Raw genomic sequence first — 15,326 nt, 5'->3', positions numbered from 1 at the left:
CTCTTCCATGTGATTTGCCCACAAACTGTCAACCGGTGGATTCCTGTCTCCTGCCTCCTTTGCCCAGGCCAGTTCCTCTGCCAGGAATACTGCCGTTCCATCTCAAAACACATGACTCCTACATGCTTTTTTTAAGTCCAACCTCCATCTCTTCACCTTCGCCCATAAAATCGTTCCTGATTTAGCTAAACAGGATTCAAACAACTGTATCTATAACGTTCTTAGGATAGCGCTTACCAGTTTCTTCGTGAATTATAATAATAACAATTATACATAGCTCTTGTACAGCTGTTGGAACGGCACTGTGTTGGTTCTTCACCTACTATTTTATCCTTCACAGAATGCTATGAAGTACTTCCATGGGAAATATGAGATGTATTAAAGACCTAAAGGTGAAAGGTAAACCTTGATAAGGTAAAAGAAGACAAGGTAAACGACAGTCTTACCGATGGAGAGGTGAAGAAAAACGACTTAACACTTCAAAAAGATAAACTATGGGGCAAGAGTCAGAGAAGATATTTACAATGTCTTAAGACTGTCAAGGGATTGGTATTTAGAGTACATTAGGACTCCTGCAAGTCAACAAGAAAAAGCATTCCTAGTAGAAACGTGGGCAAAGAAAAGGAACAGGCAATTTCAACAAAATAGAAAACTGGAGGGCTAATGAGCATATGCCAAGGTGCTCAAAATATTAGGCAGTCAAATTAAGTGAGAGCCACAAAGTGAGAGAACATATCTGTTACACTGGCAAAAATTAGAAAGCTCGATAGTGCCAAGTGCAGGCAGGGGTGTGGAAACATGGGGAGTCTCCTGCTAGTGGCGGACACAGGCTGTGAAGACCTGATCCCATTAAGTATACAGATAGCTCCTGACCCAGCAATTTTCACACAGGTCACCAGGGGCCATGTGTGACTATGCTCAGGGTGATGGTGTTTATGGTGACAGAGTTGGAAAACACTTGGGTGCCCTTCATTGTGAATTATGGAAAAGTAGAGTTTGGACATGCATAGCAGAGCAATTACGCAGTACCTAAAAGTCCAAATAGCAATATGGAAAGATCTCAAATACCTTGTTCTTTGTTAAAAAAAAAAAAATAGGAAACAGAATGAGCTTTATAACATAACATCTTTTAAGTAACACACCAAACAATCAAACTCATTTGCAAAAACACTTTCAAGTTAAAAAATACATATCAAATGCAAAATGGGTGTCTATGGGTGAGGCAGAGGGAAAGGGGAATAGGAGATAGGAATAAAAGGAAACGAATCAATAAAATAAGAGAGATGCCAGACTTAGACCTATGATGATGGGATGCTGATAACTGAGAAACATGACTAACTCATGCGTCTGAATCGAGGTCCAAAAGCATGTAATGCAAAATTAATTTCAAAACTACTTCCATTTTAAATACAAGGCAACTGAGACTTGGAGAGGTTAAATGACTTGCCCCAGGCCACATAGCACGTTTGTAATATAGCTGGGATTTAAACTCAATTCTGTTTGAATATGAAACATTTTTGTTTGTTTGTTTTGAATGCTATTAATTTCCCTTTGTGGAAAAATGAGAAGCTATTAAAAAGCAAAAAGAAAAGAAAAAATATTTTAAAAGCACAAATAAACCCTCAATGTAGAGATACCACATTCTGGTACATAAACTTCCAGATTTTTTTCCTGTTGTATATACTACACATGTAAATACATATGTAAATGTTTGCATATATACATGTAAATGTTGTAGATACACATACATATGTAAATGAACATATATTTGTTGTATATACATATGTAAATGTTTTAAAAATGCAATTATACTTCACAGAACATTCTGTAACTTCAAACCATGTCCCTAAACCAGCCACTCCACCTGTAGCACAGTGACTTTCGTATTCCTGTCTAACCTCCTCTGTTACACTGTGAGCTTCCTAAGAGCCTGGTCTTTGAGATCACCTTTGAATCCATTTGAAGGAAGAGCGTATGAGTGGGACAAATCGTAGCAAATCTCGAAATCCAACTTCCTCACTTGATCCATGGAGACACTGAGACCCAGAAAGTAGCTGAAGATCCCATAGTTGTTGCACAGATGCCGTAAGAATCCCTATTTTGGATTGCACTTGAGTTTTCCCCCTGCAGTACTTGACCTTCTTGATTATTGAGCTCTGGCTTGTTGTTACAGGGAGCCTCCTGATTCTCTGCTTGGCGATAGAGGGATGGTGGCTGGCCAGGGTTCCTGCTGCAGGGTTAAGTCAGAGAGGGATTAAACTTGGAAAGAGGGTTATCCATACTTGTTGCATGCATGCCCAGCTGCTTCAGTCGTGACTGACTGTGAGCCTATGGACTGTAGCTCACCAGGCTCCTCTGTCCATACGATTCTCCAGCAAGAACACTAGAGTGGGTTGCCATGCCATCCTCCAGGGGATCTTCCCCGACTCAGGGATCAAACCCGCGTCTGCTATGTCTCCTACATTGGCAGGCGGGTTCTTTGCCACTAGTGCCATCTAGTGTTAACTATAAGTATGTTGACGTCTCAACTCTGGGTTAGGGCTAGGTGAGGCCAATGAGGGCGCCACCTCGTGGTCTGATTCATGAAAAGGTCTGCACCGTTGGGTTTTGGTCCCACTGTTGGCATCACCGACTCGATGGATGTGAGATTGAGCAAGCTCTGAGAGTTGGTGATGGGCAGGGAAGCCTGGCATGGTGCAGTCCATGGGGTCGCAAAGAGTTGAACACGACTGAGTGACTGAACTGACTGTCCAAGATTATCCTTTGGATAGAAGGCTCTAGTGGAAATGCAAATATGACGTGTGGCCACCCAGTATCCATGATGGGGCGAGTTCTTTCTGCCCATGTGGATGGTCTTGTTTCTGTCACAGAGTCTAAAGGGAATAGTTAAAATGGTCTTGAAAAAAATGGGAACCTGGAGAATAAATCTGGGAAGTGGAGAGAGGGAGCTAACAGTTGGAAACCTTGTGCATTACTCTAGAGGGTAAATGTTGGTGAGCATATGCACAGGTAGGCACACCATCCATGAGGACATGTTAAGGCCTGGGATTGAGCTGGTGGGGAACAAACAATTGTGGCAAAGGTGGGGAGGGTCCAGAGGAGGAGAGCATCCTTGCTGAAGACAGACTTGTAACTCTGCTTGCCAACCCTGTTGAAGATGGTAGTAAAATGGCCTAACAGGGCTGTATCTTGAAGGACCAGCTTTTAAAGGATACACGAATTACAATAATACTAATAGCTAATATTCATCAGAACCATCAGTCACATTGTGTGTGCTTTATGCACATCCTACACTAAACCCTTTACACCATTCACCTGTTTAATGATCACAATAATCTCTAGATGAAGGGACTATAGTTGGTCCCATATTATGAATCAGGACACCAGCATATGAGTGGTAGCTTTTTACATTTTTATACATTCATTCTTTCATTTGTTCATTCATTAATTCCACAAATATGGAGCTCTGCTAAGTGTCAGGCATGAGGCCAACCTGTGGGGATACATTAGGGGTGCTTCTGTCCTGTGGCACTCCACAGGCTTGTGAGGGGGCAGTTCACTGCACCGGAACACACATAGCATTATGATAGGGGCATAAATGCCGTTCTCTCCTTCTGTGCCATATGGCATTTCTCCCTAGGTTCTTCTTCACCTGCATCACACTGAAAGCACCTTGTTAGGGATAAAGATGGGCTGGAAGTTTGTCTTTATTTTTTTACCAAGCACTCTCCAAGGACCAGTGGGCTGAGATGTGCTCAGCCAAAGGGAAGGGGGATGATGTTGATTTTCTCATGGCATTCATTTACAGCCATAATTTGAGCTTGGGCTCCCTGAGATGCCTGTTCCTCTGAGAAGGTCATGCTTTGCCTTTAGCCAATTTAGGCAATGTGGCCTGGTGACTTGAGCTCAGAGTTTGCAATCACAGAGGCCTGGTTTTGCATCCTTTTTTTGGAGTATTGGCTGTTTGACTTTTGAAAAGTTAACTGGCTCTCTCAGGCTAAATTTTCTTATCCACAAATTGGGGATAACATCTGCTTCATAGGATTATTCTGAATACATGAAAATATCCATGTTAAAACACTTGATATGGGGTCTGGCACCTTGAAAATTGATAAATGGTAGCCATTTTCCAAATATACTTTATATCCTGGCCCATTCATTGCCATCCTCCAGGAACTCTGCTGATTAACCCTACCTGACTCAGAGTGACTCCTTTATTCTGTACTCCTCGGAACATATACAATCAGATCTTATTCTGTTATTTTATCGTTTGTCTGTTAATGTTGCTGAGCCATCCCAGGGCTGGCTAAGTCCTTGTTTACCACTCATACTGTAAACTCCTTCTGGGCAGAAACCATGTCTTTATTTCTTTTCCATTCCAGGGAAAGAATATTTTTATTACATTTTATTAATATTTTATATTTTTATTATAAAAGTGACACAGTGGAGAATGAATAGGGGGAGCACAGAGAATTTTTAGGGCAGTGAAATTTTTGGTATGATACTATATTGGTAGATATATGTCGTTATACATTTGTCCAAACCCATAAACTGTACAACACTAAGATTGATCCCTAATGTAAACTGAGGACTTCAGGCGATTATGTGTCAATATAGGTTCACCACAGTACCTTCCTGTCAATTTGGAGGTGAACCTAGAACTGCTCTAAAAAATTAAGACTATTCAAAAAACCTCACATCCTTAAAAAGAGGGTTTCCCTGGTGGCTCAGATGGTAAAGAATCTGCTTGCAATGCAGGAGACTCAGGTTCGATTCCTGGGTCAGGAAGATCCCCTGGAGAAGGGAATGGTAACCCACTCCAGTATTCTTGCCTGGGAAATCCCATGGACAGAGGAGACTGGTGGGCTATAGTCCAGGGGCCACAAAGAGTTGGACACGACTGAGCGACTAACACACAATACACATATCTTCACAAAGCTAAAAATAGAATTTCCATATGATTCAGTAATCCTATTTCTAGGCATATATCTGGAAAAGATGAAAACTCTAATTCAAAAAGATGCCTGCACCCCAATGTTCACAGCAGCACTGTTTACAATAGTCAAGACATGGAAGCAACTCAAGTGTCCATCACCAGATGAATGGATGAGAAAATGTGGTGGGCACGCATGCATGTGCGCACACACACACACACAGGAATATTACTCAGTCATTAAAAAAAAATGAAATGATGCCATTTGCAGCAACATGGATGGACCTGGAGATGGTCATATTAAGTGAAATAAGTCAAAAAGAGAAAGACAAACACTGTATGGTATCACTTATATGTGGAATCTAAAATATGACGCAAATGGGACTTCGTTGGTGATTCAGTGGCTAAGACTGCACTGTCAGTGCAGGGGGCTTGGGTCTGATCCCAGGTCAGGGATCTGGGTCCCACGCGCTGCAACTAAAGCACCTGTGTGCCGCAACTCAGACCCAGAGCAGCCAAGTAAGACAACAACCCAATGAGCTTATTCACAAACCAGAAACAGACTCACAGACACAGAAAACAAACATGGTTACTAAATGGGAAGCAGGGGAGGGCTACATTGGGAGAAGGGGACTTACAGATCCACACAACCATATATAAAATAAACGAACAAGGCTTTACTGTATAGCACAGGGAACTATATTCAATCAGTTCAGTCAGTTCAGTCGCTCAGTCATGTCTGACTCTTAGCGACCCCATGAATCGCAGCACACCAGGCCTCCCTGTCCATCACCAACTCCCGGAGTTCACTCAGACTCAAGTCCATCGAGTCAGTGATGCCATCCAGCCATCTCATCCTCTGTCGTCCCCTTCTCCTCCTGCCCCCAATCCCTCCCAGCATCAGAGTCTTTTCCAATGAGTCAACTCTTCGCATGAGGTGGCCAAAGTACTGGAGTTTCAGCTTTAGCATCATTCCTTCCAAAGAAATCCCAGGGCTGATCTCCTGCAGAATGGACTGGTTGGATCTCCTTGCAGTCCAAGGGACTCTTAAGAGTCTTCTCCAACACCACAGTTCAAAATAGATTATAATAAACTATAATGTAACAGAATTGAAAAAGAATATATACATATAAACAAATCACCTTGTTGTATACCTGAAAGTAACAAATATTATAAATTACCTAAACTTCTACTAAAAAAACCTGTCACATTAAAAAAGTGACACCTGCTAAATTACACAGTACAAAAAGAATCTATATAATATAGAGTGAAAATTCTTTCTCAAGTAGATAGGACCAGAGTCAACAGTTCTGTTTTTATCCTTTCAGATGGATTTTTAAAATGGGGTCATACACATACCTTTCCCCAAATTTATTTCTTCACTTAGAATATATAAAAGACATTTCTTCATGTCACAGCATTACATCCTGCTGTCTGGATATATAGTATTTCACTTAACTCTTTCCTGATAGTAGTCAGATAGGTGATTTTCAATTTCGGGCTATTACAAACTGCAGTAATGAAAAGCCTCGTGCATCTTGTGTTTTTGAACACTTGAGTGTTTCTGCAGGGTAACATTCTTCATGAGGAATCACTGGGTAGGTTCCACATTCAAGTCCTGACAGCTAGCCAAACCGCCTTCTGACTGGCTGTATCAATTTACTATCCCAATTGACTGTGTAATGAGTGTGATATTTTCCCCACATCTCCACAACTTTGTGGTGTGGTCAGTTTTGAATCCTCGTGTATCTGGGAGCTGCATAATGACCTTGCCCGCCCTCTTGTTCCATTTGCATTCTCCTTTATTTCGTCCTCCAGCAGACCAGAATGGCTTTCCCACCTTGAGCAAGCCCTCGGTGACTTCTGCTAGGGACTGCCCTTTTCTCATTAGATTCTGACTCTTGGGATGGAATCCTGGCTCTCTCACCAGACCCGTGACCTTGAGCAAGCTTCATACTATCCCTAAGCTTCTTCAGTTTCCTCATCAGTAAAACGGGTCTAATAAGAGTATCACCTTCCCTGGGTTGTTTTGAGGATTAAACAAGATAAAACATGTAAAGCTCTTATTAGCATGCTGGGTACCAGGTTCCTGCCACCTAAATCAACTCTGCATTAATGCTAATTAACCAAATGATACTTATTCCTATAAACCACTCATTAGGCTAGAAATCTAATTACAGGAAATCGATGTTTGTTAACTTGATGTATCATTTTGGGTCAGTTGCTTTCCCTTTCTGGGCCTCAGTTTCCCTCCTTTAAAAATGTATTTATTTATTTTACTGAAATAGAGTTGATGGACAATATTATGTTAGTTTCAGGTTCAGTACCTAATAATTTGACATAGTTTCCCTCCTTTAGTTGAGTGGTTTGATCCAAGTCCTGTCCAGCCGTATCATTCACAGTCTTTATAAGCCCAGCGCTAGAAGCCCTGCCCATCCCTGCTTCTCCAGACCCACCACAGAGGGGCAGTGCGGGTCAGGGGCTGGACTGCCACGCGCCTCAGATTCCACACATATTTCGGCCCCTTCCTTCCTCTCTCTCCTGCCAGCAGCACAGTAGCCATGGGGATTAGGGGCTCTGTTTGCAACACCAGCATGCCCTGGTGGGAGCCAAGAGCCCTCATTAATTAGGGAAGGTGCCAAGCCTCCTCGGGCACGAAAGCATGTTGGTGACAGGAATCCTTTTTTCTCTGGGCACAAAAACGGACCTTTGGGCGCCAGTGAAGATGCCAAGGGGCTTCCCTGATGGCTCAGTGGATAAAGAGTCTGCCTGCAATGCAGGAGACACAGGAGACGTAGGTTCCAGCCCTGGGTCATTTGGAAAATCCCCTGGAGAAGCAAAGGGCAACCCACACCAGTATTCTTTTTTGGAAAACCCCTTGGGCAGAGGAACTGGTAGAGTATAGTCCATGGGGTCGCAAAGAGTCAGCCACAACTGAGCAACGAGCACGAAGATGCTAAAAGAGGGAGCAAATATCAATGGGAAATGTAGGTTTCTGGAAGCCTGCTCTCTCTGCTGGAAGTAAGGCCGGTGTCTGCTCTTTGCCAGGATTACCAACTCTCAGTGCATGTCCTTGAGCCTGGCTCCACATCTCCTGCCCATGAAATGTTCCCACGCGCCTTAGCCCTGCGTCTTAGCATCATGGCTTGGCAGAACTGGGAAATCTTCTTCCTTAAGGGAAGGTCAGTCAGGGTGAGTGACTTTTACAAGGTCACTTGGCTGGTGAATGGCAGTACGAGAGCCAGAACCTGTTTAAGTGTCCTTCACTTGATCCAAAAAAACATTTATCGAGACAGTGGAGCTCAGTGATTAAGGACCTGTTCAGCAGACACGACTGAGCGATTTCACTTTCACTTTTCATGTTCATGCATTGAAGAAGGCAATGGCAACCCACTCCAGCGTTCTTGCCTGGAGAATCCCAAGGACGGAGGAGCCTGGTAGGCTGCTGTCTACGGGGTCGCAGAGCGTTGGACACGACTGAAGCGACTTAGCAGCAGGAGCAGCGAACACAGGCAGGTACACCTGGGTTCAAGTGCTGACCCTGACTTCTTAGCTGAGTGAACTTGGAGAAGCTGCTTGAGCTCTGTTTCTCGGAAAACAGGAATGGTGATAATTCTTTTCTGAATGGATGAGTTGAGCTTAGGCTTGGTAAGTGCTTGGCATGTTAAAAGTACTCAATAAGTACAGCTATTCGACTGCTGCAAACACAACTACGTTACTACTGCCAATGCTGCTGTTGCTGCCAGTGCTAGTGCTACCAAGATGAAGGAAATGCAGAAGAAGACGAGCTCTCCTGTGCAGAGCAGGTGTCAGGACTCTCACCCTGCTGCTCTTCCCAGTACAGGCCCAGGGATAGGGCTCCAGCTGGTTCTGGAACTTGATGAAACTGTATGTGATATTCATGCAATTTTCGGGGGAGAATCCATAGCTATCATGGGCTTGATGGGGTCAGCAACCCTCAAAGGTTTAAGCCTCACCCATCTCAAGTCTAGAGCTTCCTAAGCATCAGTCACTCCACTCCTTGGACTACCCATTACTTAATGCTTTTCTCTAAATAAATTCACTTTTGGTATCTAAATTTTTTTTTAAAGAAAGCTTTTTATTACTGTTTAAAAACCTGCATTATTTGCTATAAACAGAATGCAATGGCAGAGAAAAAGAAGATGAAGACAAAACATTAGTAGCTCTGGATGACTCCATAGTGTAGTGTGTCCGAGCCTCCTCTCTTTTTCAAAGAGGGAGATTAGCTCAGGTTGAGGGGTGTTGAAGACTTGCTGGCTTTAAACTGAGGGGCATTCATTCCTCTTTGAGGACCTGAAGGATTGAAAGAGAAGTGAACAGGGACTATTTCCTCACTAGAGAACCCAGCCCCTGGCACATAATAGTGCTAAATAAATATTTGTTCACTGATTGACTGACTGAATATGTGATTCAGTTGGTGCCATCTCTGGCTGGCGTTTCAAGCCATCTTGCACTGCACTCAGATCCGTAGTCATTTTGAGCAGCACTGTGGGCACAGCTCTGGGAAACCACTTGTAGGAGGCCCCATGGCTCCATTAGGATGCCTCTTGTTAGTCTCTTACTGAGGTTTTTTAAACAGATCAAATGAGACAACACCTCTGAAAGGGCTTGGAGAGGTTGAGAGCTTCACATCTGGGTGGGGCAAGTAAGAGGGAGAACTTGAGAGGAAAGGGATAAAGCAGCAAGCAGATGGTGCAGTGAGCCCACTCATATCACATGGGCTTTGCCTGCTGAAGGGTGACTTAGAGGGACTGTGAAGTACAAGGATCCAAAAGCTAAAATGAAGCAGGATCAGCACAAGGAGAAGTACTTCTTGGCTGGACCATGGTCCGGGTGGGTCATCCTTAAGGTGCTATTCAACGAATCTGAACAGTGAATCCCCACTCTTCAAAACCACAAGGTTTGTGGAATAGTAGCTACCATGAAGATCCCCTGGGGAATGAAATGGCAACCCACTCCAGTGTTCTTGCCTGGAGAATCCCAGGGATGGGGGAGCCTGGTGGACTGCAGTCTATGGGGTCGCACAGAGTTGGACACTACTGAACCGAGTTAGCAGCAGCAGCAGCTACTATGAAGATCCCCTGGGGAAGGAAATGGCAACCCCCTCCAGCATTCTGCCTGGGAAATCCCAGGGACAGAGGAGCCTGATGGGCTACAGTCCATGGGGTCACAAAGGAGTTGGACATGACAGAGTGACTAAACAACAACAACAAATTCTGTGTCAGTCACTGGCCAAATGCCTAACCATCTCTACACCCTTTTTTACTTCTTCAACCAGCTCTGTTCCTAAGACAGCTCAGCATGACTGCACCCTGCATGGCTCTAGGGGGCACCATTCTGCCCGCTTGGACTCCTTGGTGTCTGGGGGTCCAACCTAAGGGCACTCCCTGGAGGCCACAACTATTACACTTGAGGGAACGGAACTAGCTCCAAGTCACAGAGCTAATGGGGGCAGAGTTTGAATATGAATCCAGGAAGCCCTTACGGAGGCTGTTAATCACTTCCAATACAATTCATGGGGAAACAAAATACACATGCTGATGTGTCTAAAGGACTGGAAAAACAGACATGAAAGGAGACATCAACTGTGTTTATCCTTCGGTGTTGAAATTATGGGTGAAATTTTATTTTCTGGGCTTTTTGGTGTTTTCCAACATTTTCTCCATAAACATGAATTACTTTTGTAATTGGGAAAAATCCAATGAATATTATTTAAAAGACAAAAAAATGAACCAAAAGACACTTTTTTAATGTTCTATTTAAATATAATCCACATGACAGTTCTATGAGCAAAGTGGGATTATCCATACTTTTCAGATGAAGAAACAGAGCTGTAAGTAGAAGGCAGCGCTTGTTCAAGGCTCTCTGCAGGTAAGGGGGGAGGGGGGTTGAAATGAGACCTTTCGTTGTTAAGCCCAGCAGCCTCCTCTGTTAGTTCCTGATGTGTCTGTGGTCCCCTGATGTACCTTATTCTCTTACTATGGACCCTGTAATATTCCTTCATTAAATATTGGTTGAAGGAATGACCAGTGGGTGGGGATTGCACCAAGGCATAGAGAGATGCAGAGCATCATTTGTCTGGTCCCCCCAGGGCTGGGTGGTTTGTAACATCCTTCTGAGTTCTGACAATCTGGGTCTCTAGGATTATAAATTTGATTTGACTTATTTCATGTTCAGCATCACACAAGCAGATGACCTCAAGGGAGCCAGTGGGTGGTAAAACCATTTTGATCAGCTTGTAAATAGAGTGGAACTCCCTTTCAATGGGGCTGTTATTAGGAGCATTTGGCTACATCTTCAGCCAAGCCAAGTCTTCCCAGTGCAAACCGTTTGCCCAATAAAAACAAAACAAAAAATGTCAAATACTAGTTACTAATTCTTTCAGCATTGAGAAGGAGGTTTCCTTGGATTTGGAAATTCCCTTCGAGGTTTTTCCATTTTCATTTGCCACTTAACCTTGGAAAGAGATCACAAAATTGTCCAACAAATACAATATCCTCAGGGCCAAACAGACCCATGTTAAGTTTTAAAGTAAATGTTGAAAACAATAATAATCACCAGAGCCACCATTTATAATGAACTAAGAACCAGTTATTAGGTACTATGTTTACAAACATTCTCTCATCCAATCCTTCCAGAAGCATTGCTATTATTATATTTCATTCTATGGATGAGGAAACGGAGGTTTAAGAGATTAATTAAGTCACATGTCTAGTAAGAGGTAGAGTTAAGATTAAAATCTAACTCTAAAGTCTGGGTTCTTACTCATTGCTTAATAATAAGAAAAAGAAGCTTCTATTCATTTCTTTAAGCACTAGGCAATTTCCCCCTCAACTGGAACAATCTTTCTTTTCACTAAACTGTCACAGTATTTTATCTGAAGCTAAAATATGGCATTTATCACTCTCTATCTTGAATTACAGTTGCTTAGGGCTATGCCTCATCTAAGATTAGACTGTGAGCTTCTAGAAAAGAGAGTTCATGTCTGATTCTTCCCTTTCTACTCAGGGCCTCGCATAGTGCCTGACACAGAATAGCTACTCAGTCAACATGTGTTGCAAGAATAATAATTAGTAATAAAGACAGCAAGCCAAAATATGTTAGGCCTTGGCTACTCAAGGTGAGGTTCATGGATAAACAACGTCAACATCACCTGAGTGCTTGTTAGAAATGCAGAATCTCCATGATCCCGTGAATCAGAATCTGCTATTTAACAAGATCCTAAGGTGAGAAGCATTGCCTTAGTCCACATTACAATTTTATTTTAAAAATTGTTTTCCTGGGTATCTTGGAATTCATGGATGAGCAAAGGCTGGGCCGCAAGCCACCTCAACAAGGGACTGACTTCCTTGTCCCAAACCCTCCAGTGGCTCCTGTAGTTTATAGGATAAATTTCAAACTGTTTAGGTTGGAATTTAAGACCTGTTCAACCCGGCTGCAATGTACTGATTCTTCGCAACATAAGAGTTGACTTTTCTTGCTCTTTTCCTTTCATCTACTCTGTCCACTGATCTGAAATGTCGGTTCCTTTCCCCTCCTCCTCTCCATCCCTTGTAGGCCTGGCTCAAATTCCTCCTTTTCATAACCTCAGCCCACAATGCCCAGCTTCCTCTGAAGTGTGAAAATAGAAGGAAGGGGCAGGCTGTGAAGACCTGCTCAGATCCAGGTAACTGACACAGCTTAGCTAATCTCACTCTCACAGTGAGGCAGGAGGGAGCGGTGGGTTCTGTAATTCTCAATTTAGAGATGAGGAAATCAAGTCTTCATGTGTATAGAACTCACTCAATGTTACACAGCTATTAAACTGTAGAGCTGGGATTCAAACCCAAGTCGCATGAGCTTCTCTGGTGGTTCAGACAGTAAAGAATCCGCCTGCAATGCAGGAGTCTCAGGTTTGATCCCTGGGTTGGGAAGATCCCCTGGAGAAGGGAATGGCAACCCACTCCAGTATTTTTGCCTGGAGAATCCCATGGACAGAGGAGCCTGGAGGGCTACAGTCCATGGGCTCACAAAGAGTCAGACACGACTGAATGACTAACACTTCACTTCATTGCCTGTCCCAAAGCTGGGCATTTTTCTTAACAGACAATACAGCCTCTGAACTCTTAAAATACTTCTAAGTTGGGGGAAGACCAGAATTATTTACTTTCTATTTGTAATGGTGTCTTTACATATATCTTATCTGGCCATTAAAACACAGAAACCAAGAATTTTGTGGCACTGTACCTCAGTGGTTCTTAACCTAAGTATTCTGGTTATGCAAGTAATTTAGCACTGCATAATTTCAGGAGTTCACAGACTCACTGAATCCCATCCATGGGTGCCCAGGAGATGCAGTCACCAGATTAAGAGTCTCTGCTATTCTCTCCACAGAGTTCTATCACAACAGCTGCTGAACTTGTTTATTTAACAGTCTGTCTCCCTTGTCCACAAGCTCCTCAAGGCCAGGGTCAGTCTTACTCGTCTTGTTTTTCTAGCACCAAACACAGAGCTTGGGTTATAGTGAATGTGTAAAACTATTTGTTGAGCACATAACCTCCTCTTTACGTGCCTAACCCAGTATCTATGTGATTCCTGGTAGGTGTGGGGTGATTTTCTTGCTTATAATGTGCTTCCTTCCTCTTCTTTATATGTTTAAATGGTAACCATAGGAACTTCCCTGGTAGTCCAGTGGTTAAGAATTCACCTTCTAATGCTGAGGAAGTGGGTTTGATCCCTGGTCAGGGACCTAAGATCCCACGTGTCATTAGGCAACTGAGCCCATGCACTGTAGAGTCTGTGCACCATGACTATTGAGCCTGCACAGTCTGGAGCCTACAAGTGTGGCTCACACTATGAGCCACAACGAGAGAAACCAGTATGCTGCAACAAAGACCTGACACACCCAAATAGATAAATATTTTTCAAAAGGTAACCACAGGCCAATGCCCAGTTCAGTTTTTGTCCTCTTCCTGAAATCTTTCCTGACTGCTCCAGGCCTCTTCTCCTGTATTTTCATCAAAACACAGGCCATATCACATACATCAATATGGAATGTCATTCTTAAGTGCCATTCATCTCTTTATACAGCATCAAAGCTGTTTGAAGATGGAGTCTGTCCTATATTTCTAGCACAGGACTGGGGATCAGGTCAGGGACATCAATTGCCCACTGGTTAATTGATGGACCCATTCCCACTTCAAAGAGGGAAGCGACCTCTTGGCTTAGGCCCAGAGTTGGGAGCAGATGGGATGGAGTGGTTTCTGTAGCACTTAAGGGTCTATCTTTGATGCCAAACTGAGTGTGTTCCAAACTTTGGCCTTAATGGAAATTTCCCAATAGAACACTTTTAAAATTGAGCATTGATGGGATCTATGTGAAGGAAGCCATATGACTTTATGAATGGACATAAAAGGAAGACATGTAAAGGGAGAGACATAGCTTGCTTTAGTATGTTGCTGTTGTTGCATTGTTAAGTCATGCCCAAATGAGACCCCATGGACTGCAACACGCCAGGCTTCCCTGTCCTTCACTATCTCCTGGAGTTTGCTCAGACCTGTGTCCACTGAACTGATGCTGCCATCCAACCATCTTGTCCTCTGTTGCACCTTCTCCTCCTACCCTCAATCTTTCCCGGAATCATGGTCTTTTCTAATGAGTATAGAAAGTCTCTATCCAAGACAACTTCAGTTCTCCTTGAATTCATCTGTAAATTCAAGACAATCTCATTAAAATATCATTATGGTATTTTTTAGGGACTGGGGTGGGTAGAGAGAAGAACCTAAATGATCCCAAACTAAATATATGGAAGAATATAGATGATAAAAGAATAACCAAGAAAAAAATATCCAGGTTAATTAAAACAAGAGGAATGACCGGAGTGGTGTGGGGAAAATGTGGAAACTTACCTGTATAGATAGTAAAACTTACCAAAAAGTCATCTCACATTATAAAAGTATTTAAAAGACTCTAGGGCACCTGACCCGCCTCTTGAGAAACCTATATGCAGGTCAGGAAGCAACAGTTAGAACTGGACATGGAACAACAGACTGGTTCCAAATAGGAAAAGGAGTTCGTCAAGGCTGTATATTGTCACCCTGCTTATTTAACTTCTATGCAGAATACATCATGAGAAATGCTGGGCTGGAAAAAGCACAGCTGGAATCAAGATTGCCAGGAGAAATATCAATAACCTCAGATATGCAGATGACACCACCCTTATGGCAGACAGTGAAGAGGAACTAAAAAGCCTCTTGATGAAAGTGAAAGAGGAGAGTGATAAAGTTGGCTTAAAGCTCAGCATTCAGAAAACAAAGATCATGGCATCTGGTCCCATCACTTCATGGGAAATAGATGGGGAAACAGTGGAAACAGTGACAGACTTTATTTCTGT

General features: G+C 43.1%; 1 protein-coding gene across 1 annotated transcript in view; it reads right to left on the bottom strand.

The window, feature by feature from the left end:
* The window catches only part of ADRA1B (adrenoceptor alpha 1B), a 61,536-nt gene that overhangs the window by 591 nt on the left and 45,619 nt on the right, over positions 1–15,326 (bottom strand). Inside the window, exon 2 of the mRNA XM_010855347.1 lies at positions 1,986–2,230. Coding sequence (XP_010853649.1) covers positions 1,986–2,230 — 245 coding nt within the window. The remainder of the gene's footprint in view (positions 1–1,985; positions 2,231–15,326) is intronic.

This window comes from Bison bison, unplaced genomic scaffold (genome assembly GCF_000754665.1).
Source record: "Bison bison bison isolate TAMUID 2011002044 unplaced genomic scaffold, Bison_UMD1.0 scf7180017864363, whole genome shotgun sequence".
Lineage (NCBI taxonomy): Eukaryota > Metazoa > Chordata > Mammalia > Artiodactyla > Bovidae > Bison > Bison bison.
The sequence above is the reverse complement of the archived record's forward strand: the minus strand, read 5'-3'. Positions and strand labels throughout refer to the sequence as shown.